This window comes from Phoenix dactylifera, chromosome 1 (assembly GCF_051530095.1).
Source record: "Phoenix dactylifera cultivar Ajwa chromosome 1, Ajwa_hap1_PhDact_Kaust_v1.1, whole genome shotgun sequence".
In the NCBI taxonomy this organism is placed as follows: Eukaryota; Viridiplantae; Streptophyta; class Magnoliopsida; order Arecales; family Arecaceae; genus Phoenix; species Phoenix dactylifera.
In genome coordinates this window covers 8,930,117-8,957,167 of record NC_143190.1, presented here as the reverse complement: position 1 = coordinate 8,957,167, position 27,051 = coordinate 8,930,117, and the positions used below count along the sequence as shown (strand labels likewise).

General features: G+C 37.3%; 1 protein-coding gene and 1 long non-coding RNA gene across 2 annotated transcripts in view; both read left to right on the top strand.

Moving 5' to 3' along the window:
• The window catches only part of LOC113463284 (uncharacterized), a 30,372-nt gene extending 16,830 nt beyond the window's left edge, over positions 1–13,542 (top strand). Inside the window, exons 2-3 of the mRNA XM_039114260.2 lie at positions 12,466–12,616; positions 12,761–13,542. Coding sequence (XP_038970188.1) covers positions 12,466–12,616; positions 12,761–13,305 — 696 coding nt within the window. The 3' untranslated portion in view covers positions 13,306–13,542. The remainder of the gene's footprint in view (positions 1–12,465; positions 12,617–12,760) is intronic.
• A 2,144-nt stretch (positions 13,543–15,686) lies between these two features.
• Positions 15,687–23,924, top strand: LOC113463285 (uncharacterized). The gene is made up of 2 exons (XR_015977253.1): positions 15,687–15,931; positions 16,393–23,924. It is a non-coding gene; the product is annotated as an uncharacterized LOC113463285 (long non-coding RNA).
• Positions 23,925–27,051: the final 3,127 nt, after the last annotated feature.

Sequence of the window (27,051 nt, the reverse complement as noted above, 5' to 3'; positions counted from 1 at the left end):
GACGGCAACCTCCGCGGCTCCGGTCACCGACTCACAGTCACCGGTAAGAGTTTTCTCCTCCTCCTCCTCCTCTTCGAGCTCGATCCCGGTAGATTTTGCCCAAGCCCGGAGAGAGAAAGAGAGAGAGAGAGAGGTGGTGGGGCAGCGAGAGAGCTCGGAACAGTGGGAGAGTGGGGAGTGGGGACAGTGGTTTTGTTTTGGGTGGAGACGGGAGACAGAGAAAGAGAGGAGGGATCTTTCATCCCTTCTCTTTTTTGGTTTTGGTCTTGGTTTTCCTTCCCTCACATTGCTCCAGTAACCCAGTTCCAGCTGGGCCATCAGGAAGAAAGATCGGGGGATTGGAGATGAACTTCTTGGAGGGTGGAGATTCTCTGAATTTTCTCCTCTCAGTTTCTTCTCCCCTGATTTTTTTTTTCCGGTTGGATGGTGCTTTATTTGTATTATGATAATTCTTATGAACTGAATTTTTTGTATAATTAGTTGTATAATTTTTTGATAGGCTTATGTCAATAGCAAGCCAAAGTTCACCTATTCTTGTGGCGGATAATGAGCATGAGGATTGTGGCGGATAATGAGCATGAGGATTGTTATTTTTGCCCATTTCTAGATTCCAAACAAAAAAAAAAAATCGGGCCTGTCGGGTCGGGCCTGTCGTGTCGGGCCTATCGGGTCGGGCCTGGGACCAGATTTATAAGGTTGGGTCGGGCTTGGACAAAAATTTAAGCCCGACAGTCGGGCCGGGCCGGATCTGGGCATAGCCATCGGGCCTAATTTCTGCTGTATAGCCCGGCCCGAGTCCGGCCCGGCCCGGGTTTTGATCACCTCTAGTGCCATATGACTATGGTAACTGCACCTGTTCTGTCTTTTTTTTATTTCTTCCAATGATGTGTGCAATCTTAGAATTTCTTTTTGCATGTGCTGTGGATTTTATTTGACCACATTTGTGGAATTATAATCAGCCGGTAAAACAATTGCTTGGTTAATACTTTGGGTTTGGTAATTTTCTCTTAAAGTCTTGTATAAGTCAATAATCTCCATACATTCCGTTGTGCTTATAAGTTAAAAAACAATAAGCCTCCACCTAAGTGACATAAGTTACATTACTATATTCTAACTACTGTGACATCAGCGATGTCCATGGACCAATCCTAAAGAACTAAAGAATTATATTGAGGGGCAACTCCAAGGTGGTCACAGGTGACTACCTGGGCATTTTGGACAACTCAATTGCCTAGGCACTTGGCATTTTCTAGGCCTTTAGGCGAGGTGGTCGCCCGAGCACCTTGGTTAGCACCCTAAGTAGGTGCCTAGTTGCCTAAGGGCCGTTTTTTTTCTTGGTTTGAGTTTTTTTGGTGCTTATTAAAGGCATTACATTTTCTTAACTTATTTCGTGTCGAGTAAAAGAAAAGTTATTAATTTCAAGAGAAAAAGAAGTTGACTTCATTTATAACACGTTAGCTTAAATACTAATTGGTGTTTGAACATATTATTTTTCTAAAAAGTTTTAAATCTTTTATGTCACTTAATTGAAAAACTACTAAGTAAAACTAAAGTACTTAAAAAAGAATTTCATTATTGCATATCTTTAGTAATGGACAACCTTACTCTTTATATGTATGTATGTATGTATGTCTCTATACATGAAATATATGATTTTATTAACTCTTAGAATTTAGAAATATGTTTTACATATGCACCCACTTGGCTGCATAGGTATGGGCCTAGGATTGTAAGAGGATCAATGGCTAGAACAACCTAGGTAATTTGATTACCTTGGGCAGCCAATGGCCCAACTATGGACTGCTGTACCACCCTGAATGGCTTGGTACGAAGCGTACTGTACTATTCTAAGTCAGAACCAGTACAAAACTCATATTCGGGTTGGTATAGGCTCTGTACTAAGGCGTATCGAGGGGCATACCAATCCGTACTGAGGCATATTGAGATAAAAAAATGAGAAAAATGGTTCAAAAGCTATTATGATATAGGGTGCATACTATATTGTACCAGCCCATACTGTACCAAATCAGTAATGTATCAGTATGGTACTTGGAACCGAGATTGCGGATCTTGGCCCAACTAAAGTAGGAACGATTAGTTGGTTTTTGCCCTAACATTGAAGCCCAGGTCATGAAACACATTTCATTACCCCTTATTTTTGATGTTGAATATTTTGGTCGATTCACATTTAAGGGTAAGGCTTCTTGTTGCAATTAATTTTCTGATAGCTGGAAGCTAAGTTTACAATTGCTTGTTTTATCTCCCTTGAAAATTTGAATTGACTATTTTGGAAACTTGTTTCTAATTAATGCATAGAGATATATACTTGTTCCTTCCTATGGTATCCAATTTTTATACTTGTTCTTTCCTATGGAATCCGATATGTATGCTTTTTCCCTTCTATACTATAAAATCTTTATACTATGTATGGCGAGGGTAGAAATTTTCTTTAGGGCGTTCTTTTTCTTGCTTCTCCCTTTGTGGTTTATTCCATAATGGTGCGAGTGCTTATCCGACATCCCTTGTGTTGCCTCTCCTCTTTGTCTCCCACATCAAGTTGGTATTGGATCTTGGGTGATCGTGATGGCCAATCATTTTAGGCGTGGATTTGACATGGATGAACCAAGGAAGCTTCGATTGATAAACCCATTTGGCAAGACACTGAAGAGAAGACAAGTGCAGCATCAAGAAGAACGTCTTCACTTTAACTAGTCTTGTAGCATGATGATGCTTTTCATGATTCAAAAGGAATGTAATGATGATCATCTTTACTATAATGAGATTCATTGACAACAAATTATTGCTTTGGTTTGCCTCCTAATTTTGACGTTTATTTAGATGAAGTTTCCTACGATTCATATGAACCTATCTTTGCTACTGATTCTAATCTTAACAAAGATAAACCTACCTTTGTTGATGAAAAAAAGGGTGGCCCAATGCACCAGACTTCTGCTATTGTGGGGAGGGTTAATTGTACGTAGCCCCATCCTTACATGCAGAGAAGCTATTTTCGTGTTTTGAACTTATAACCTCTAGATCAAAATAAAGCAACTTTACCGTTGCATCAAGGCTCACCTCATAAACCTATCTTTATTGCTAAAGGTCAAAAATTATTAAAAGGGTGATGTCCAATTCTTATATGACGTTTTAGGTCATTTTGAAGTAAGGTCTGCCGAACCGGTATAGGAATCCATACCGGTCGGCGCCTGGTACGGTTCGGTACTGGACCGAACCAGTAGGGCAGTGGGAGGTGGCCCATACCCAACCCAGTTCGAAATTGGGTTGACTCGGTGTGAACTGGCCGGTTTTGGCCGGTCCAATATCGGTTCTGACTGGTAGGGGTCGGATTCGAATATGAATGATGAACCGATCTGGTTTTGCACCGGGTCGGTTCCGTACTGTCTGAACCGGACGGTTTGGCCCGGTTCGGCAGACCTTGCTTTGAAGAATGTTTCCTTGTAAAATTAGTTCCAAACCATGATTATCAATCATGTAGTAGAGTTGCAGACATCCATGGTGAAGAAAAGCGTCTCAATATTCATGAAAATTAATGGTTTGATCTCCTGGAAATTTTGCTTGGAGAAGAAGAATCACTGTTGCAAGGAAGTCAAAGAACAATACTTAATCACTTTCTTTCTCTTCTTCTCATTTATTCAAAGAATATAAGCAAGGTATTAGTTACTGTGGTATGGGCATCCCCATCTTTTTCTTGGAATGGATGCCCCGCGTACCAACACTCATGATGGTGGATGTGCCATCCTGTTCCAGTCCATTTCCCAACTCATCCTGGTACTTGACACGATGGGAGGCTCTGGTGTCATGCCTTTATTTAAAACCATGAATACAAGGATCATACTTGGAAGAGGATTAACATGCTCTTCATATTATTAAACTTTTGTCAGAATCAAGAAAAGCAGTATGGAAGGAAAGTTTTTAAGATTTTATTGAACATAATTCTATAGGAGTTTCACCTAAAAAAAAATTGTCGACGAGAAATTTGCGAAGAAAACAATCAAAGTGGCGTAGAAAAAAGTGTCCTTTTTTTTGCATCATCAAATTCTTGATAAAGAGTTGAAATCGAGGGCAAGTTCTTATTGATTAGAGGAGCATGACATTGGAGGTTCCATGCACCAAGACTAATGTAGCTTCCCAAGCGGCAAGCCGGAGTTTGGTTAAAGTAGGCCTAATTAGGTGGCCTATACCCAAGGGGAGTCCATGGGATGATGCATGTTCTATCGCCCTTTTTGAATTTCAAATATATTGGTTAGTGGATGTATTTGAAGTCATGGTTAGTTTGGATTAATTTTTAAGTTTCAAATTGTCTACGGTTACTTTTATCATCTTTTAGTAATTTGGATGGCTATTTTGCAACTTGTTTTTGATTGAATGCATAGAGTTGGAGACTTGTTCCTCATATGCTATATAATCTCTACACCATGCATGATGAAGGTGGATTGCCATTTTATATTCAAAGAAGAAAGTTATCTCTCTTGAGGAGTTGCTGTATTTTTGCTCCTAATGGTGGATTTTGTAAGGGCGTTAGTGCTTATCTGGCAACTAACTTGGTACCACCTCTCTCCATTTTATGGCATCTTCCTGGGTTGTTAACCAAGATAGTTTGAAGTTGTAAGATTCATTAGGTGTGAATCCATGTGAAGGGAAAGGAAATCGGTAAGAAGACACAATCCGGTGGAGATGGAACTCTTTGGAGTCCTCTTATAATATAACCTCTAAATTCATATATGATAGTGGAGTTGTTTTTCCAGTTGCAAAAGATCATTGGAGCTGCCCCCTTCTTAGGACGCCCAAAATCTTGTTTGGGTGTTACTTTAAAATAAATTGCTTACAGCCAACAATCTTAGAAAGAGGATCCAAGCTTGATTTGATAATTGTCTTATGTAGAAGAGTGGAGGAATAAGCTAATTATCTTTTTTTGAGGTGTAAATTTGCTTCATCAATCTGGAAACATTTCCTCTACAAAATAGGAGTCTGAGGTCTGCACTTTTTTTTGGATGTGATAATGGGTTCTTGGAGGGAGGATAAAATCCTAAAGGAGCTTGTCTCTGAATTGGATATGGTTTAAGTAGTTATTTGTTAGAAAATTTGTCAGAACGAAAAGCTCGGATCTTCAGGAATAACTAGCACATCAGAATCCAAACAATCTAAAGCATTCGCGCATTGTTTAAGTGCTACTTGCACTTTTGGAAGGAGAAGAATGAAGTGGGCATTCCTACAAGTTTGAGGAAATTCAGAGTTCCTGTCAGAGTTCATTGAGCTGTAGTCCTCTTTCTTCTTTCTTACTCCCCTGTTTTCTGTTTTATAAGCTTCTTGTGTAATCTTCTTCCCCCCAATCTCCCATACCCTCTGTGTAATGCTTTTCTGGAAACTTCTTTTGTAGTCTTCTTTTGATATTCAATAAAGCCTAGCCCCATTAGCCTCTGAAAAGAAAACCAATAAAGGAAATCGTGAATGCAAAATAAAGGGTAACTATCATTAATGGCTAGACTCTAGGTATTCTATTGTTCACCCTTTATGGTGTTAGCTAGATTTGGTTGTGGTATGTGGAGACCAGTAGAGAAAAAATCTATCCAGGGGATTAGTAGGCACAAAGAAGAAAAATCATATGATTTGTCGCTTCATCATTTGCATAAGTATAGTCGGAGTACATACCATCAAGGATTGCTGTGCTGAAACCGGGGCCTGGGCCGGTTGCTCGGCTGCATAGTAGAGAAGGCGAGGGAGAGGGAGAACCAGAGAGAGGAAGAGAGAGAGAGAGAAGGGGAAGAGAGGGAGGGAGAGAGGAGGCCGATAGAGCCACGCGAAGGGGCAGAGGAGGGGTTCCGCCTCCGGTTCTCCTGTTTCATTCAAAACAGGGGCCCGGAGGGGCCCTCTTTATTTTCAAAAGTTAAGTGAAGTCGGCAAATTTTAAAAAATATAAGTGAAGTTGACAAGAGATTTGCTAACTTTACTTAAAATTTTTGAAAATAAAAAGATGCCCCCTCTTGGACCCCTCCTCCGCCTCTCCGTGTGGCTCCTTGGCCCTCTGTCGGCCAGCCGCCACCCTCCCTCTCTCTTCCTTCCTGTCCCTCTCCCTCCCTCTCCTGCTCTCTCTCTCGTCCTCTCCTTCTCCTTCTCCCCCTCCATTTCGGTTTCTCATTTTGGTGGCTAGAACCGCTCCGGTCCATCGCCGGTAGGACTCGGTATGTTCCGAACTGGATGGTTTAGGATAGTTCCGCCGGCCATGCATACCATATTCCGCTAGTTATATATTATATATACTCTTGACTTACAAACAAAAACAATAACACGATGATGATATTGTCCTTATATTTTTGTTTCCATTAATGTTTCCCCTTTTCACCATTCCTTTTTTATGGCGTTCTGTTTTTGTTAGGTACATAGATTTGTCATCACTTGTAGAAATCGAGCTCTTTAGGATCACAAGATGCTTGTTATTTGAATTTTTTATTTAAATGTCAAACCATGTTGATCTCATACCTAGACTTCATTTTTATAGGGTTTCAACTTGAGAGAGGCTGATAGAGCTTGTACATGACCTTTTTAGTGATATTTTCTTTAAAAGGGTACTTTACAGGAGCAGGAAATGAATGTGCTATAACAACATATTACTTGACTAAAACATGGTTGCAAGTAGTGATGGTATTCTCGTATAGGGCTGAAAAAATGATGGTATATAGATTAGCTAGCAGCATATCCATATCCATATCATTTTTATTTGGGATATATGAATATGGATATGGATATTAGTTGATGCTAAAATTTGTGTTAAATGGATAGAGATACAAATTGGATATTGGTAATATGGATATAAATGCAGATATAACTCATATAGATGAACTTTATGGGTAGGATATTTTTCTACTTCACAAATAATGATCGAAGAAATAGAGATACCTGTCAACATCCACTTAATCACCTGATTCTTTAGTGGATCTTGATAATTCCACTGAGTTGCATGCTTTGGATTAAAAAATGACGATTAAGGATGCAATCCATCAAATCAAAGATATTGCTATGTGAAAAGAAAGTTAAGTTAAAGGCATACTGATGACTACAAGGACACACTCCATCAAATCAAGGTTGTATCCATATGAAAGGCAAAGTAGAGAAATGTTGATGTTCACATTTATTTCCCTTTGAAGTAATTGAAAGCTATATAAGATTAAATGGAAGTGCAAAAGGAATCATGGATTGGATATTTGAGTATCCATATGCTTATCTGCTTTTCTTTGATGGATACCATTACAGATATGGATATTTGCTAGAGACTAAAATGTATATCCACATCTGGATAGACTCAAATATGGAAACATGAATATTATTCCCTCCATTTTCACCTCTATTTAGATGTTATTGTCTACTATATTTAATGAAAGAAGCCTTCACATTTAGATTTTCATCTGTGGTTGAATACTTTGGTATAGCCAGACTTTTGAAATTTATTATAATATTTAAACCCAACTATTTGCAGCATGAAAGTTTCAAGAATTTGTGCTTTGTATTCAACATGCAAAGGCATTGGCTTGTGTAGTTTTTTCTCCAGCAGTCTCTCTCGAGCCTATCCTAGAAAGTAGAAGAGGAGGAAGCCTCTAACCTAGAAAATAGAAAAACTAATTTTCTGCAAAAAATCACAGCCATCTGAGAAGACCGGCTTACCTCTGAAGAATCTCAGAGATCTTAACAGAGGATATAAGGATGATAGACATGTACATAGAACCAAACTATATGATAATTACTGTTAAATTGGCAGAAGTGATTCCTACCTTGGTTAAAAGGAGTAACTGTGAGGATGTGTTTGTATGTGTAAGCTTGCACAGAGAGTATTCCATGCTTGGCATTGGCATGGCACATATCGTAAGAAGTTGCATGCTAGAATTTGCCAGCCATTGGTATGTGACTGGCTCCATGTAATGCCACTTGTCAATTGGGTGCTAGCGTGGTATTTCATGTGTCATGTTGATTGCCATGAGTGACTTAAATTCACGAGCATGCACATCCATGGTCTGCCGTACCGGTCAGTACGGGTCGGTACCGGCCGGTACATGCCGGTATCGGACCCTACCGCTACGGTACAGCTACATATTTCGGTACTGAACCGTACCGATGCGTACCGGCCCGTACCGATCCGATATCGACGCGTACCGACTAGTACCGATCTGTACCGATCCGAACCGACCAGTTCGTACCAGCTCCAAATTTTTTTTGGCTTTTATCCCTATCGGTACCGTACCGGTTCGGCTCGGTTTGGTTCGGTACCGTACCGGTACCGATGCCCACCGGTACGTCGGTACAGTCGGTACCGCGTACCTTGTGCACATCTATACTATGATTTAAAGGGACTTCCTGGGTGGAAAGACTATTTGATTGATCTTACGAATCTTTTATTTGTCGATTGTTTGTTCTTGTTAAGTGTACCCTTTGCTGCTGATTTTAACCTTCCTGAACTTTCTCATAGTTTCCTTGCAGGTCAGCCTACTTTGTTATCGTCTTTCTCGATTGTTTATAATGAATTGCTAAGTTAAGGCTGTTGTCAATGTGCAGTGTCTTTTGGGTGCTTACATGTGGAATTGAGGTAATTATATGCCATTTGTATTTATTAGCAAAGAGGAAAATAGAGAAGGGTAGTTTGGTCAGTTAACCAACATATAAATCAGTATAGCTGAAGGTTTTAGAATTCTTTTTCAGTTGCCGCAGTACATCCTATGAGTATTATCCTCTACATGTGATGATGATTTTAACAATATAATTTTAGGTTGCGTTATGGATTCTTATTTTCCCAATAAATCTTTACCACAAACTTTACGAAATACTTTCTCACAAGCTCCACTCATGTTGTCTTGAATCCTCTCATCCTTGTTCCAGACCCTTAAAAAAAAATTTGAACACCTTGTTATTACCTTGTTAAATCTCCTGCAGGTGTAAATCTGTGCCATTATGCATATTCATGTTGGAACTCGATTTCCAGATTTGTTACATAATTGGACTATTTATCGTGCCTATTTTTTTTGCTTAGCAAATGATGCTATCGTAGTTGCTTAGCTTAAAAGGGCAGTCTAGTGCACGAGGCTCCCGTCATTGTGAGGTTTGAGTAAATAACTTATTATCGTTGCTTATTATTCTTGTATAAGAAGCACTATTCATTGATATGGCCTTTGGTAGATTGTAGTCCCATTTATGCAAGTTGTATAGTTGTTTATTAACTTTTGTTTGCCAAAGCTTTTGTTATTTCTTAAATTTAGATACCCATGCAGAAATGTATCATGGATTGGAATTTTCTCTAGACCATCACCTGATGTGATCTAGTTATGTGGTTTACAAGATGCCATCCAATGCTCTTTTTGTATATTATTTGGATTGAAATAGAGTTCCAAAAGAAAGGCCTGCTTGTTGCTATTTCAGCAATTCATACATTTTCCATGTTGCAGGAATTCCTGAATCTATGAGATATATTGGGAGCCTAGTTAATTGCTCTGGGAGATATTTCTATACCGCAAGATGCATAAGGGATCTTAATATTTGAGTTTTTTCAGTTTTTCTGTTCTTGTTAAGAGTCAAGGTTCATTGCACCAAAATTGGTTAATGTATTGGTAGCTTGCTGGTATGGTATAATAAACTCCTTGTACCGACATAGGGTTGGGAGACCTTTTTCTCACCCGCAGCTATGTTATCACCCAAAATTGGATGGTATGGGTTGAGACAATAGAATGCCATGTAGAACACGCTAGCTCCACATGGTACAAGCCTATTTAGCCTCTGCGCTATATTGAACCTCGGTACCATAATGGTACTTTACTAATACAGTACAATATGCTTAGTACTGGGTTGTTCGGATTAGTATGGCAAACCATGTTAAAAATCTGAAAAATATAATTTAGGAATTAGAGTTGGCTTGTTTTAGTAAATTAGCAAGGGATGACTGGTTTTTTGTAGGGAGAGTCAATTATTTTGATAATAAATTGGGGATTGGCTCCTTTCAAGTCATTTCTTGTTCCTGGTCTTTCTCATCCCTTTGTACTTTTCTAATCCTATTCTGTTTCATTAACAACTTCTGCTCCTGCTTAAGTCAAAATTTTCTATGCACTGCATATCTGTAAGAACGTATAACTGATGCCCTCAGTTTGATTGGATCGTCCAAATCCATTTTCTCTCCCTGTTGTTTCTTCTTCTCTGTATTTTTCTGTTTTTTTGCGCTTTCTTCAATTTTCAATTACGCTGAGTGTGGAATTAAAATTTATTGCACAGCCTGTACCTAAGATCAGATCTGATCAATGATTTTCTCAATCTAGAAGTTGCCATGAATGCTGTATTACTCTTTTGTCAGTGAACTTCAATGTTATTATTAGATTTTATTTCAGGTATTTATACCAAATATATGGATCTCTGCCCTCGTATCTTGAAAACCTTCCGTGTGGCTTTTAAATCAAAAAGGAACCTTAGCCTATGGAATCCCCATGCTCGGACAACATGTTTCTCTTTCTTATTATAATATTGTCTATAAAAAACCTGAAAATATTTCTGAATAACTGTTTTTAACCTTACACTTAATCATCCCAATAACTGAAGACCAAAACAACCCATCAACCTTTCTTACATCGTCTTTTCTGGTTTCTTTGTTTAAACATTCAAACAAAGGTTCTGAATGGAAAATGTTTGTTTATCTTACAGTCCTGATGTGCTCTTTCATTAGCTTTTGGTTCCTAGTAGGTTTTTACAAAGAGAACTTTATCCTAGCTCTATTACTATGTAAACATCAAATGAAGATTTTGTTGGCCCTAATTGTGAATCCATTAGAATTTTGGGCCCATTCTTATGTATAGAATTGGAAAATTTTTCATTTATTTTGTTTCATGCTGGGAATATTTAATCTGACAGCATCCTCACCATGGAAACTGCAGTTATGGTGCTGCCTGATGAACTTAGTTGTACACCACATTCCCTACAATAAACTTTGTTGTAACCTCACAATAAATTTCTTTCTTTTTGATATTTTGAATGTTTTGGGCAAGGATGTACATTTAAGTTTGAAACTTTCAGTTGTTCACTGCAATCTTGTTATCGACACTTTGTACTTGACTAAAAATTATCTTAATCAATCTTAAGATTGTGTATAACACAACATATTTGAAATGGCATATGGTCTACAAAGGTTTTTAAGTTATTAATCCTGAGATTACGTAAAACGATGTATCTGAATTGGTATATGGTGTGCAAAGCTTTTAAATAATCAAAGTATTTACTTCTTTTGTTGATTAGAGTAGGTTATCTTCTCCATCCTCTTCATTCTGGTGTTTCCCACATTTTCTGTTTATTCTGACATCTTATGGTGCTAGTATGACATCCTGGGAGTGTTCCTATCTGACCAGTCTTAAATGTACTAGGAACATCTCGGCATTGCTTCATGGTCATATCCTTATATGGTAACATTTGTTGTTTCCTTTCCTTTAGCTGGCAGAATTACCTAGTTCCTATTCTTTATCCAGAAGCATGTATTCTTCTCATAGACAGAGATCGGTGTATGATATAATTTCTGTGTCATCTGGGATAGTATTAAAAGGAATCATTTGTATTCATTCTTTTATAACTGTGGAAGTCCACGAGACCTGAAATATGCGAGGATTTTCTTTAGTTTCATAAGAAGTTTAGGCTGCATTAAGCTAGAATAGTAAATTGATAAATTTTAATCCTGCTTTATCAAAGATATCTATGCAGCACTTCAGGGACATATCCATTATACAATAGATTTGATATCATTTCTGCCCTTAAATTGGGCAATTGTTTGATTTTTATAATTACAAATTTTTTTACTATAATTAACTATTATGATAGTGAAAAACCGAAATTATGGACATGTTTGATTCTGTATCAACAAGGTTTGCTTCTTCAGAAAATATCTATACCAGCTGTCCTTTATTCAGTATACATACTGTTTAGACCTCATATACAAGAGGGTTTCCTAAGTTGGCAGTTGGGACCATGGTAGGATAAACAAAAAGGGATGGATATGTCATCATTTATATGTATATCTGTGGATATATGTATACACAAACATGTATTGGAGATGTCAAAATTGGGAAGTGTTCGGAACCTCCCCTCTTATCTTTCCTTTAATGTACTGCAAGGGAAAAGGGTGAAGTCCTATTCTGTGGTAAGTATAATTGCCAAATATATCTTTTCAACAGAGAACTGTTTCAGTTCAAAATTGCTCAAACTCTTTCTACAGGATTTGCTTGTGGAGTAAAATCTGACACTTTGATGTCATATTTGGAGAAATATTTGTTACTTGTTGACACAATAGAGAACACATAGGATGTGGAGTAAAATCTGGCACTTTGATGTCATACTTGGAGAAGTATTTGTTACTAGTTGACACAAAGAACACATAGAACTCTCTTACGTTTTCATTTTCTTGGCTTAATAACATAATGTCTTTTCCTGCATTTGCAGTTGATGCCCAAAAAAGTCGGAACGCCACGTAGAAATGACGTAGTTTTCATATCGCCAAATGGTGAAGAAATAAAAAATAAGAAACAACTGGAAATTTTCCTACGTTTGCACCCTGAAAATCCACCATCCTCTGAATTTGACTGGGGAACAGGTCTCTCTCTCTCTCTCTCTCTCTCTCTCTCATGCTTGCTTGCTAATCCTCCACCTCTTCCATGCATGGGAACAAGCTTTGCATACATATTCTAGCAAACATGATTTCTTTGTTCACTCTTTTTTTGACATGGATTTTAAACAGGACAAACGCCTAGGCGTTCTGCTAGAATTAATGAAAAGATGAAGGCAGCAGAAAACCCAGAAGGTGAAAAATCCAGAAAACGAGAAAGAAAAGCAAGCTCCAAAAAAACAGAAAATGAAAAAAAAGCTAATGATAGTGTGACTGAAGGTCCTGCAGCTCAGGAAGATGCAAAAGTTGAAGCTGAAGATGCAACAGTTGAAGGCACAGGTGCAGTTGATGAAAAAGTAAAAGCCGATGGAGATGGTGATGAAAAATCCAAAGAAGAGTTTATTTCTGCAGAAACTGCACTAAAAGAGGGAGCAGAAAATATTGGAGAGAAAACTGAAGAATTGGAAGAAAGCAGTAAGGTTATCCCTGCTGATACTGACATACTGCCTCCACCTACTGATTCAGCTGAGCAAGTGGTGAAAGAAAGCAAGGTTCCAGAAGAAGGAAGCTGCAAAGATAAAGATGCTGCAGTTCCTGTGGATGCACCTGTCAACCCTGATGATGGGCAACTTCAGCCCGAGACCTCCCCAGAATTGCTGAAAGTCATTAAAAGTTAGGCACTTGGCTGTTCCAATCTGTTTTTTTCTGAGTTTTAGTCTGAAGTCTGAACATATAGTTGGTGATGGACATTGAGAGTTATTGTTGTATCCTGTTTGAATCTCCTGGGATGTAACTTGGGAATATCTTCTGATACCATTTAACCTATCATGTGAACTCAATATTCTTGAATGTTTGTATTTTGTTTTTACAATAGCATGTCACAGGTTTCGTGCATGAGGCCAGACTTAAATTCACTGTGGTAACTTGTCTGACTGCCAAGTTTGTTTTCATTTAGCAGGTTTGCTCTTTGTGCTTTACAGGTTATTACTTATCATTCTTTATAGCCAATTAGTTATCTTTGTCGGTTATTGATGTGAGAGGTAATATCTGTTGAAAACTTGCAGGTATTCTGGGTAAAATCTTGTTGGCGCACAATGTACGTGTATGAGCTATTCATTCAGTGTTTTATTGCTAAAGATTGAACGGAGTCCATATTTTAAATGGTAATGGGGATTTGTTTTTGCTTTTCAATGAAATGTATATTCAGTGTGAGATAATATGTTTGTCTTGAGTTAAACATGCCACAGCCTGCTTGATGATGTCTACCTTATTTAAACCCAAATTGAAGTATTATAGTTCATTCCCAATAAATAAGCTGTGACTATTGTTGGAAGAGCTGTGAATAAGGTATAAGGACATGCTTATGTTCCTATAATAACCATCTCTAAGATAAATTTTGGTTTATTTGAAAAGTTCCGCCTGTAAGAAAGAATAAAGTTTTCTTAGAAAATTGCAGAATGCAGGAAGAAAAAAAAATTTCCTTAAATATGAAAGAAAAATTTTCCTTAAATTTGAAGAAGGCTAATCTTTTGATGGTTATTTTTCTAATCTTTTGATGTGTATCCTTTATACGCGAGTCTACTTTATTCTACTAAATGATGGATTGCTCTTTCTAATTATTAGGTCCATATTGTTTGACGTTCTGGTATCCAATTTGAGGTTCTCTCTATTTGGGCTCAAAATAGGATGAATTAGTCAGCGCAACTGATGTACATTTCTTAATCAGTCCGAGAAAATTTCTTCCTAATTGTTAAAGGTTTAGTGCCAACTAGACTGTTTCTACCTCCTAGGATATCATTCTCGGTCATCATCAATTTTGTTTTCCGAATCTAATTTTTCTTCCATTCTTTTTCCCCTCTGGGTTCTGGCCCTTGTACTGGTCTAAGGGATAGGAGGGGGAGAGCAGCAATTGGCGACCCCCAATTGAGAAAGTACATGATGGACCCTTCTGGCACTCAGCTATCAGTCTGGTGGGGCTAAGTATTTGCCAGGAGGTGCAGACTCCACTTTGGCAAAGACCGTGGGGTATATTCTACCAAAAAAGTGACCTGAAAATGCGAAGCTTGCCGCAACACGTGCAATACCTGCCTACCGTTCTTGGAGGGTGGAGAAAGAAGGATCTCTGTGGTCGTTAATGGTGAGATGGTTTGCTTGCATAGAATTTTCCCTGATAGACAACGGATTGTGGAAGATTCATAGCCAATGCTTATTGATTTGGTCGACCATATCACTGATGAATTATGGACAGCTGAAGAGTAGGAACCAGTGGAAACTACAGGCAGACCAAAAGTATAAAGTCAAGATGTTTCCTAGTTACCGCCAAAATCTTGGTCGGACGGTAGAACTAGAGATGGGCGCTGGGCCGGGCCGCCCATGGCCCGGCACGGCCCGGCACGAAGCGGGCCGTGCCTGGCACCGCCTGCTTGCTACAGTAACGGGCCGTGCCAGGCACGACCCATGAAAGGGGGCCGGGCTGGGTTACCATTTTCTGGCCCGCGGGCCGAGCCCGGCACGGCCCATAAGGGCATGGGCTGGCACGGCCCGCGGGCCAAGCACGGCAATGCCCGCGGGCCAGCCCGGCACGGCCCATAAGGGCCTGGGCCCGGCACGGCTCGCGAGCCAGAAATTTTTTTTCCCAAAATATCCCTCAAATTAGCTGTTTTTGGACTGTTGGGAGGGGTATTTTGGAAAAAAACCAAAAATAGCCGTTGGAAATGGCTATTTTCTTCCCCCTCCCTGGCATCGCCCGTCTCGTGCCGTGCCCGGCCTGGCCCGCCAATCCACGGGCCTGGGGCCGGGCCGGGCTTGCGTTTTTCGCTGAGCGGGCTGTGTCCGGCACGGCCTGCTAACAAAGCGGGACGGGCCAGGCACGGCCCGATGCCCATCACTAGGTAGAACCTTCGTTTGGATGGTACAGCCCTTGCCGCTTGCGAAGGGGACGTGTAACACCCGACCCATTTCAGCCTAATAGGGTGCTGGGCTCGGTCCACTTGACCGGCCCAAATATATGAATTAGCCCAGAATGAAAAAAAAAGAAAAAAAAGGAAGGAGAAGGCACGTGCTCGGCACGTGCGATGAGAGAAGTAGACTCCCGTGGGAGTTTCCTTCTTCTCGAATTCATCGGATGGAATTTAACATCGAGACGGATTATGATGTCGTCCCCGATTCTATTTAAAGCCCTCCACTTTTTGTTCGATTTTGGATTGAAAACCACGGCCTTGAATGGAGTTCGCCCGCGTTTGACCGAGCTCCATCCTGGACGGTTTCTACCACCGTCGTGGCCTATGCTCCGCTGTGAGCCAGGTAAGAGCCCGGAATCCCCTCTCCGTTTTCCTTAGTCCTTGAAGCTTTGATTTCGGCCGGCTATTGTCGGATTTTTGTTAAGAAAGTTGATGCTTTGTTTCCCCTATTATCAAACATCTATCCTCCTTTTTCTGGTCGTTTTCACCGCTGGTGCTCGTTGTTGAGGCCTTCGTCCGGTCCCTTGTAGCAGCTTGTAGCCATAGCCGGAGCCCCAGCCATCGGGATGCCATAAATCTTTGGATATTGGACCAAAGACCCTATTTTGGTGTAGTTTTGTTTGATTTCTTTTTGCCGCCGCCCATCTGCTATCGTTGGTCATTGTCCATGGTGGTTGACTGTCAGTCCTCTAATCGCCAGTCCCCACCAGCAGCTTCATCTCTTTTTCTCTCTCTTCTTTGTCTCTTCCCCATTTTTTCTCTTGTTTTCTCTCTACATTATTTATCTCTCTATTATTTCCTCAGGATTTTGTTGGATCCAAAGCTCTCCTCAATGATCTTGATCAACCCTGGTGAAGGAGATCCTGATCCATGGCTGCTGGGTAGCATGCCGACCTTAACTATGGACATCGTTAGATTTGGTCATCTTTAATTTCTGTTGAACCATTTATAGTAGTTCAACCATGATCAGATAAAATTATTTTGATTGGACCGATCGAGATGTTAGGCACTCTCACTTGGCCAGTCCTATAAGCATATCAAAACTTAAAATTTTATTATTAAAATAATCAAGACTAAATTATGATAAAAAATATAATTTTTGGTTCTTAGGCTCTCAAGGAGATTTTTAGAGTTAATTGGATTTGTCGGATGATTTTATTTGTAAGGTAGGTAATGTAATCTTTTTTTTGAATTTATTGACAAATTATAAATACTTATTTCATTAAACCTTGGGTTGTATTGCTTGTGATTTATATTATTTTGTTATTGAATACGTCATATTGTGGAACATTATTTGGTGCATGATTGAAAGTGCTGAGTTTGATCAATTGATTACATATATTTTGGTTAAACTGAAACATGAAATGTGTTTTATAAAAAAAAAAATTGATTTGAGATGATTTTGAATTCTTAGCCTGACTATATAAATGACCCTGCTAATAGGGGTTGTATGTTGGTACTTAAATTAGTCCTAAAGGATTTATACTGCAAATAGGATGGCTTATCACAAATGTGGCACAACATGAGGACCTCACCAATGGGGGTTAAATATTGGCAAAAGACTCCATCAATGGGAGTTAAATGTTTGTAACGGACCCCACCAATAGGGTTAAATGTTGGTATATGTTTTATCCTAAATTAATATATTTATGACCCTACTAGAGAAAAGATATGGTTATAGCTTATGGCTGATGAAATGAATCTGATGTTTTGAAGAAATTAGATTCATAATAAAAATTTTAATTTTGAGAAAAATTAAATTCGCATGTATGATCAAGTTGCATATTTTGTTTTGGTTTTAAATTGATATATTATGCATGCTTATTTTCTAAAAAATATTATTTATCTTATTGTCTGATTAATCTAGTTAAAGTGTTTCTTACTTATTGGATTGTGTAGCTCATTATTCGTTATCTCTCTACTTTTCTTTATTTAGAGAACTAGCTTGACTTGGGGATTTGCTATGAGAGAGTGACTAGAGGTAGAAATTTTATATTTTTATTCTAGATTAGAATTTTTTATTAAAGTTTGATGCATGACTTTAGAAAATTGTTGGTTTTGTAAGATATTAAATTTAAATTTTGATTAGTTATATAAATTTTGAATGTTAGTTATTTAAATTTTCAATGAGTTTGTGGTAGTTGCTGTGATCCCATGCTCGTGATTTCAGATCCAGGACATGACGGTTAATATTGTACTAGAGCATACGTGGATGTCATAAGATATAAAGTCTGACACATGAGTATAGATGGATAGACTCTAGGGGCATTGGAGTGCCACTTTATGATGATTTCTGCATAAGCTATCTTAATCATTCTTCTAATTAATTAATAATTTTATCAAGTATTTTGCTGCTGTTTGATGGATATAGGTGAAGATGCCTCCACATTGGATGAAAAAGGTTATTAGAGATGCTGCTTGAGAGGCATCAAACTAGCAAGTTGGTAGTACTCGCCAACAAGTCGATGACACTTCTCAGTAGGAGGGAGTCATTGATCCTTCTAGGAATACTCAAACAGAGTAGCAAGAACTTAGTATAGCCCAACTAATGCAAACATTAGTCGGAACGACGTGGATGTAGTAGCAAATGCAGTAGCAGTTGCTCCAATAGTAATAGAGATAATAGCAACAGACTTAGCTACAACGACATACACAGAACAACAAGGACATGGGGAGCAACAGGAGTAGCAAAGTAACATTGCAAAGTTCAAGAAACTGGCTCCACCAGCTTTCAAGGGGACTGAAATCTTTGGAAGCTGAAAATTGGCTTATGGAGATGAGGAAAGCATTTGTTGTTCTGAGATGCCATGATGAAGAAAAGATCCTCTATGCATCCTACATGTTGTAGGGTAGGGCATTCTATTGGTGACAGATGCTGAAACACAAATATGAATAAAATAGGGCACAACTCACTTGGAAAAGATTTTGAGAAGCAATTATGGTAAGTACTTCCTACGGAGTGTGAGGATATAGAAAGAGTTGGAGTTTATTCATTTGAAATAAAGAAATATGATAGTTGCAAAATATGAAGCTAAATTTACAGTGCTTGCCAAATTTGTTCCAAGGATGGTTGAAGATGAGCAAGAACAAGTGCATAAATTTGAAATTGGATTGAGGACTAAAATTAGAAAATAAGTGGTACTATATGAGTTGATTACCTATGCATCCATGGGGTGAACAAAGCATTAATAATTGAAAGGTAAGTTAATGAAACTCATGCTAAGTGGTAAAGAAATCAAAGAAAAACGAGTAGGTCTGATGAATCTCAAGGGTGAAATAAAAATAAGAATGATAAGGGTTTAGCTAAGAGGCCAGAAAATGGCAAAACTCACTAGAAAGGTAAATGTTCTAACTATGGCCGAGATCATGAGGAGGATCGCCTCTGGAATATTGGTGCATGCTTCAATTACGATCAAAAGGGACATAAAATAGCAAACTATCCTTAAAGGAATCAGAACAAATCTACACAGATAGCTCAAAATAAGAAAGGAATTCAAAAACCAAATGCTCAAGGAAGAGTTTATGCCTTTACACAATAAGATATGCAGGCCTTTAATGTAGTGATAACAAGTACCATTCTCATATCTGATGTTTGTTCTTATATATTATTTGATCTTGGTACTATGCATTTACTCATATCCACTGTTTTTGTTAGAAACCAAATGTTTTGTGAACCTATGAAAACAAAATTATATGTTGAGACACCAATAAGAGGTATATTGAGTACTAATACTATATGCAGTCCTATAGAATCAAAATAGAAGACGTGAGAGTTGCTTGCTAATCTAACAGTGTTAGATATGTGAAATTTTGATGTTATACAGTGAATGGATTAGCTTGCCACTTATCATGCCTCAGTTGACAATAATAAAAAAATTGTGAACTTTCAGATATCGGGTGAATAGAGTTTAGTTTCATTAGAAATATAGAAGCTACCCCTCCACATATTATATTGCCATTGCAAACTGGATGAATGCTAAAGAAAGGGTATAGAGGCTTTCTAGCTTCAGTAAGGGACCCTTACCAAGATGAATTGAGATTAGAAGACATTCCTATAGTGAATAAATTTTCAAATGTTTTTGTTGAGGATTTACAAGGATTGCCGTCGGATACAGAAATTGTGTTTTAATTAATCTAATACCAAGTTCGGGTATGATTTCCAAAGATCTTTATTGAGTGGCCCCCACTGAGTGGAAAGAATTGAAAGATCAACTACAAGATTTGTTGGATAAGGATTTTGTCCGACCTAGTGCATCGCCTTGGGGAGCTCCGATATTGTTCGTGAAAAAGAAGAATGGAAGTATGAGACTTTGTACTGATTATAGGAAGCTGAACAAAATTTCTGTAAGAAATAAGTACCCTTTACCTTCAATAGATGGTTTGTTTGATTAGTTGCGAAGTGCACAGGTTTTCTCTAAGATTGATCTTTGATCAGGGTCTCATCAGTTGAAAATCAAAGCCGAGGATACATCAAAGACTGCATTTAGAACTCATTACGGACACTATGAATCCTTAGTGATGCCATTTGGATTGACGAATGCTCCAACAACCTTTATGGATTTAATGGACATAATATTCAAATTTTTTTTTGGATCGATTTGTAGTGGCGTTCGTTGATGATATCTTAGTTCATTCAAAAGGTAAAATCGAGCATGAGGAACATTTGAGGGAAGAAACTTTATGCTAAATTGTAGAAGCATGAGTTTTGGTTGGAGGAGATAGCATTTTTGGGACATATCGTATCTGGAGATGGATTTCCATAGATCCAATGAAAGTGAAGCTATGGTTCAATGGAACATACTAACAAATATTTTAGAGTTTTGTAGTTTTCTAGGGATAGCAGGTTATTATAGAAGATTTGTGGAAGAATTTTCTCATATAGCTTTATCTTTGACTCATCTAACTTAAAAAGAGATTAAGTTTGAATGGACCAAGGATTGTGAGCAAAGTTTTCGAAAATTAAAGAGATGGTTAGTTTCAGCCCCTATTCTTACCATACCCCCAAGTAGTGAAGGATTCATGATTTATAGTGATGCTTTTAGGAAAGAACTTAAAGGCATACTGATGCAGCATGGTAAAGTGGTGGCATATGCTTCTAGACAATTGAAACTTTATGAGCAAAATTACCTTACATATGATTTGGAATTTGCAATGGTAGTTTCCTCTCTTAGAATATGGAGAGTATGATTTATAGATTACAAAAGTTTGAAAAAAATATTTACTCAAAATGAACTGAATATGAGATAGAAAAAAGGCTATAGTTATTGAAGGATTATGATTTGATGTTTAACTATCATTATGGAAGATCTAATCTCGTTGCAAATGCCCTAATTATAAAATCTATAGGGAATAGGGCTGCCTTAATTTCTAATCAATGACATATTTTGGAAGATATGAGGAGACTTGATTTAGAGATTTGACTACATGACGTAGGGATTCAATTAGCTAATATGCAAGTTCAGCCGACACTTGTAGAAAAGATTAAAATTACCTAGAATAATGATCGACAATTATTGAAGAATAGACAATTAGTGAAATTAGGTGATTAATCTGAATTCAAAATACATGATGATGGAACTTTGAGATTTTGGAATAGGATTTGTGTACCTATGGATTAGAAAATTAAGCAGGAAATTCTTAAATAGGTTCATTAGTTTGGATATACAGTACATCTTAGAGGTACTAAGATGTATCGAGATTTGAAGGAGTGAGATTTGCGGAATAATATGAAAAAGGAAATAGCTCAATTTGTGGCTCAATATTTGGTGTGTCAACAAGTTAAAGTTGAACATCAAAGACTAGTAGGCGCTTCACCCTCTTGATATTCCAATGTGGAAGTGGGAACATATTACTATGGATTTTGTAACTAGATTACCAAAGACTTCTAGCGGTAATGATGCAAGTTGGATTATTATGAATAGATTAATAAAATCTGTAAACTTTTCATATATTAGAGTTGGTTTTAGTTTGCAAAGGTTAGCAAAATCATACATAAAAGAGATTATAAGGCTGCATGGAATTCTAGTGACTATTGTATCATATTAAGATACCGTCTTAGTATCGCAATTTTAGAAAAACTTACATAAGGCCTTAGGGACTAAGCAGAATTTTAGTACTGCCTTCCACCCCCAGACTAATGGTCAGTGAGAGAGGACTGTACAGATTTTAGAGGATATGTTGAGAGTCTATGTTATGGATATGAAGAGTTCGTGGGATAAGTATCTACCTTTAATAAATATTAAATATAATAATAATTATTAGGCTAGCATCCAGATGGCACCTTATAAAGTATTATATGGTAAAAGTTGACGTTTGTCGATTTGTTGGGATAATGTTGGTGAGCAAAGACTGTTGGGACCTAAACTTGTATAGTAAACAATTAAGAAAATTCAGCTGATCAAAGAATGACTTCGAGTTGCTTAGAGTAGATAGAAGAGTTATGCAAATTTTAGGAGATGGGAGTCGGAGTTTTAGGTTGGTGATTTAAATTATCTTCTACGATGGGAATCTCGAGATTCGGTATTCCATGCAGTTGAATTCTAGATTTGTTGTTCCGTTTGAGATCTTACAAAGATTTGGTGAGGTAGCTTATAGAATTGCCTTGCTGCCTTTGCTCTCCATTATGCACAATTTCTTCCATATCCCCGTGTTGAAGAAATATGTGACAGGTCCAAATCATGTCTTAGAGATTGAGCCCTTACATGTTTGTGAAGATTTATCATATGAGGAGTATCTTGTACAGATAGTGGACCATAAAGATCAAGCATTAAGATACTGTATCATTCCTTATGTTAAAGTGCAATGGAGTCATTATTCAGAAAGAGAAGCCACCTAGGAACTAGAGGATGAGATGAAGCAAAATTATCCCAGCTTTTCGAAACCACGTTTGAAAATTTTGAGGATGATTTTTTTTTTAGAGAGGAGAATGTAACACCCAATTCTTCTCAGCCTAATACGGAGCTGAGCTTGGTCCACTTGTTTGGCCCAAATAGATGAATTAGCTCATAATCGAAAAAAAGAAAAACAAAAAAGGCAGGTGCTTGGCACGTGCAATGAGAGAAGTAGATTCCTAATGGGAGTCTGCTGTCTGAATTCATCGGACGGGATTTGACATTAAGATGGATTCCAACATCCTTAGCTCTTTTTAGAGCCATCCCATCTTTTCTTTGATTTTCCATTGAAAACCTCGACCTTGAGTGGAGTTTGCTAGCACTTGGCCGAGCTCCATCACGGATGATTTCTACCACTGCTGCAACCTAAGCATTGTCAGAAGCCAGGTAAGAACCCAAAGTCCTTCGATTGAACTTCCTCTCCCTCTTCCTCAATTCTTGGAGCTCTGATTTCGGTTGGCTATTAGCAAATTTTTGCTAAGAAAGATGATGCTATATTTGCTCTATTAAACATCTGACCCTCTTTCTTTTTCTGATCATTTTCATTGTCGGTGCTAGTTGTTGAAACCTTTGTCCGATCCCTCATATCAGCTTGTAGCCGTAGTCAGAGCCCTATCCATTGGGATGCCATGGATCTCAAGATATTGGACTGAAACCCATATTTTAGTGAAGTTTTGTTTGACTTTTTTTGTCATCGGTCCTCTATTGCCATCGATCGCCATCCACGATGGTCAATCATCGATCCTCTGACTGCTAGTCCCCACCAGGAGCCACCCACAATGCTCCCCTTCCTCAATTAGAGAGAGAAGCTTTGTTATCTCTCTTCTCTCTCTTCTCTATTTTTTCTCTCTTTTTCTCTCTCTACATTGTTTTCCTCTTTATTATTTCTCCCTTTCACTGATCCTCTTGTCCCTATTTCTAGGGCAGAGAGAAGGACCAAACATAGTGTTAGGTCAAGTTTGGGGATGATTAGAAGTAAAGAAAATATAGGGCAACATTTTGTTGGATCCAGAAAAGGGCCCTCCTCAATGATCTCGGTGAAGGAGGTCCTAATCGGGATGTCAGGCACTCTCGCTTGACTAGCCCTATGTGGATATTGAGACTTAGGATTTTTATTCTTAAAATAATCAGGACTAAATTCTAATAAAAAATATAATTTTTGAATATTAGGCTCTGGGGAAGATTTTTGGAGTTAATTAGATTTGTCGGATGATTTCACTAGCAAGGTAAGTAATGTAATCCTTTTTTTTGGATTTATCGGCAAATTATAAATATTTATTTCATTAAATCTTAAGTCATATTATTTGTGATTTATATTATTTTATTATTGAATATGTCATATTGTGGAACATTATTTGATGCATGATTGAAAGTGTTGAGTTTGATCGATTGATTACATGTATTTTTATTAAAATAAAACATGAAATGTGTTTTATATAAAAAAAAGATTTGATATGATTTTGAATTTTTAGCCTGACTCTATAAAGGACCCTGCTAATGAGGGTTGTACCTTGGCACTTGATTAGTCCTGTAGAATTTATGCCGCAAAAGGGATGACTTACGGTAAAAGTGGTGCAACACAAGGACCCCACCAATAGGAGTCAAACATTGGTAAAGGATCCTGCCAATAGATGTTAAATATTAGCATATATTTTATCCGGAATGACAATATCTATGAGCCTGCTATAGGAAAAATGTAGTTATAGCTTATAGCTGATGAGATGAACCTTATATGTTAAAGAAATTTGATTCATCAATGGAAAACTTAATTTTGAGAAAAATTGGATTCGCATGTATGATCAAGCTGCATATTTGGCTTTTGCTTTGAATTGATATATTATGTATGCTTATTTTCTAAAAAAATATTATTTATCTTATTGCCTAATTATTCTAGTTAAAGTATTGCCTAATTGTATAGCTCATTAATCGTTACCTCTCTATTTGTACAGATTCAAAGAACTAACTTGACTCGGGATTTGTTATGGGAGAGTGACTAGAGGCAAAAATTTTACATTTTTATTCTAGATTAGGATTGTTATTAAAGTTTGATGCAAGATTTTAAAAAATTGTTGGTTTTGTGGGATATTAAATTTTGATTAGTTATTTAAATTAAAATTTGAATATTAGTAATTTATTTTTTTCGTTGTTTGTGGATAATATTATGACGAAATACCTTTCATACTTATAGAAAGAGTTTTTAATGACTATATGGTAGTTGTCCCGGCTCCCGGCTTACAATTTTGGGTTGAAGGCATGACAAAATGGGTTCGATGCCAAACAATGTTGGCCCTTGCTCCCAAGCCTGATTAGTGTGTGAAGCATAAAATGGCATCACAGGTCCACATCCCAGCTATTCTCTAGCTTTTTTTTTCTTTTTCTTTTCTTTTGTTTTCTTGAGAAGCCAATATGACCGAAATGATCCCAAATGCCTGAGACACCTTTGCTTTGGATAAAGAAAGGTGATAGGCTGATTTCCCCCCATTTCCACAGAAGACAGAGGAGCCAGGTTTAAGCTTCTTTTCTTGAGGTTGGCCGAAGTTGGCAGCTGGTTGTTCGCTAAGAGCCATATAAAACTCCTCTAGAATTACATCTCTCCAAATGATAGGGAAGAGAGTGGAAAAAACTCCCCCGCTGTAAAAAATGTCATAGAAATTCTTGGGTGCTGAAGGAACCAGAGTTGTTCCATCTCCATCAGACCCTATCCCCGTAGTTGCACTAAGTGACTAGTTGAAGAACAGGATGCTATTGAAGAACAGGATGCTATTCTCTAGTTTTTTATTCAGCATGATGGATTTCCTCTATTTATTTTAGATTTTACTCTTAACTTGCAAACTAGACGTCTCTCCCTGTCTGTAGTATGATAAATGAATGACACTGAAAGACATAAAAACTGCTTTTAAAATTTGAAGTGTCAGAGTTTTAATTTATAAAAATATTTAAATTTAAAAAATAAACTAGTCTTATCTTCTAAATTTTAGTTGGTTTAAATGCTTTAAAATACTTATATATTTCAAATGTTTCTTTTTGAAGGGTTATGGCTCTTCGAGAAAGAACATTGGTTTTCGAAGATATACGGTATTTCTGACACATTATGTATCTTCAGAACAATCACATCTTCTCGATCATCCGGATAGAGTCTGTAAATAGACTGCAATGGGATATTACCTAAAACACATATACAATGCACTCTGTTGCACTTCGATAGAGACTCTGCTTCCACACTTTCTAGTTTTTCATTTTTTCTTCATCTTTTCTTTTTTCTTTTTTGGGCATCAGGAGGAGTCTTTCGGATCAAGCCTCCTAGCGATCATGCTCATTAGAGGAGGATCGGGCTGAGGTGTATTACTTTAACATTCTAAGAACGTGACATTGATTATAGTAGAAATTGTTATTTGATTGTTTATCAAATTTAATTTGATTGCATGGTACAAAATTTGGTTTAGTTGTATAGGATTGGAAATCTTTAACTTTATCATTTAAAAATTATTTTATTTACAAAAATTATTTTTTTAAGAAAATTATATTGCTCTAAAAATAGTGCAAATATATTTTCTGCAACATAAAAAACTGTATAGGAATTTTCTTTAGATTTAAAATATTTGCAGAATTTTCTGCAGCTTTAAAAATTGGGCACAAATTTTCTGCAGACTAAAAGTCAGTGTAGAAAGTTGTTGCAGCTGTAAAAGTTGTGTAGAAGTTTTCTACAATTTTAAATTATGTGCAAACTTATTTTCTGTAATCTTTAATTTCTATGCAGATTTTTTTTACATCTTCAAAATCTATGCAGAATATCCTACATCTTTAAAAACTGTATAGAAATTACTGTTTTAAAAATAGTACATTTTATTACTATGCAGAAATTACTGTTGCTTTGAAAAAATAAAAAAATTATAAAGTTATTTTACTTGTCATATTTTTTAGTATAGCTAGTTAATTTTATTGTTATTATTACTTTTTATTGCATTTGTTTCAAAACCTATAATTATATTATTGAAAGCCATTAATTAACTATTTGAACATATAGGGCTAAACCCTTTCAAACTTGTATTTTTAGAACTAATTAAACAACCAAAACTTAATAAATGGCTTCTTTGATGATCATAGTGCAAGCAAATCCGAAAAATTTAGTGGTTCCTTTTTCAGAATGGGGCAAAGCCAAGTAAAATATTAGCTCACTATATTAGGGTTGATCTCTGCCTTAGAATTCTCTGATCCTAGACCATCCTCTGGATCAACTTTCAACCTTCTCCTAGTTCTCAAAATTCTGGATCCTCTAGGTTGTCACCATAGGATCCTTAATTCCCTTTCTGATTTGTTGTATGATGTGTACCTTTCTACCGAATTAGCTAAGGATCTTTGAGATGCTCTTGAAGCGAAATATGGAATGCATGATGCCGGTTTTGATCGGTTCACCATATCCAAGTTTTGTAAATATATTATGGTGGATTCCCAAATCTATCGGTATCTAAATCCATGAATTTCAAGATCTGCTTAGAAAGAAACTGATTGGCTGTAAATTCTTTGAAAATTATAAAGTCTAAACCTTAGTTGATCTCTCCCTCTATCTTGGTTG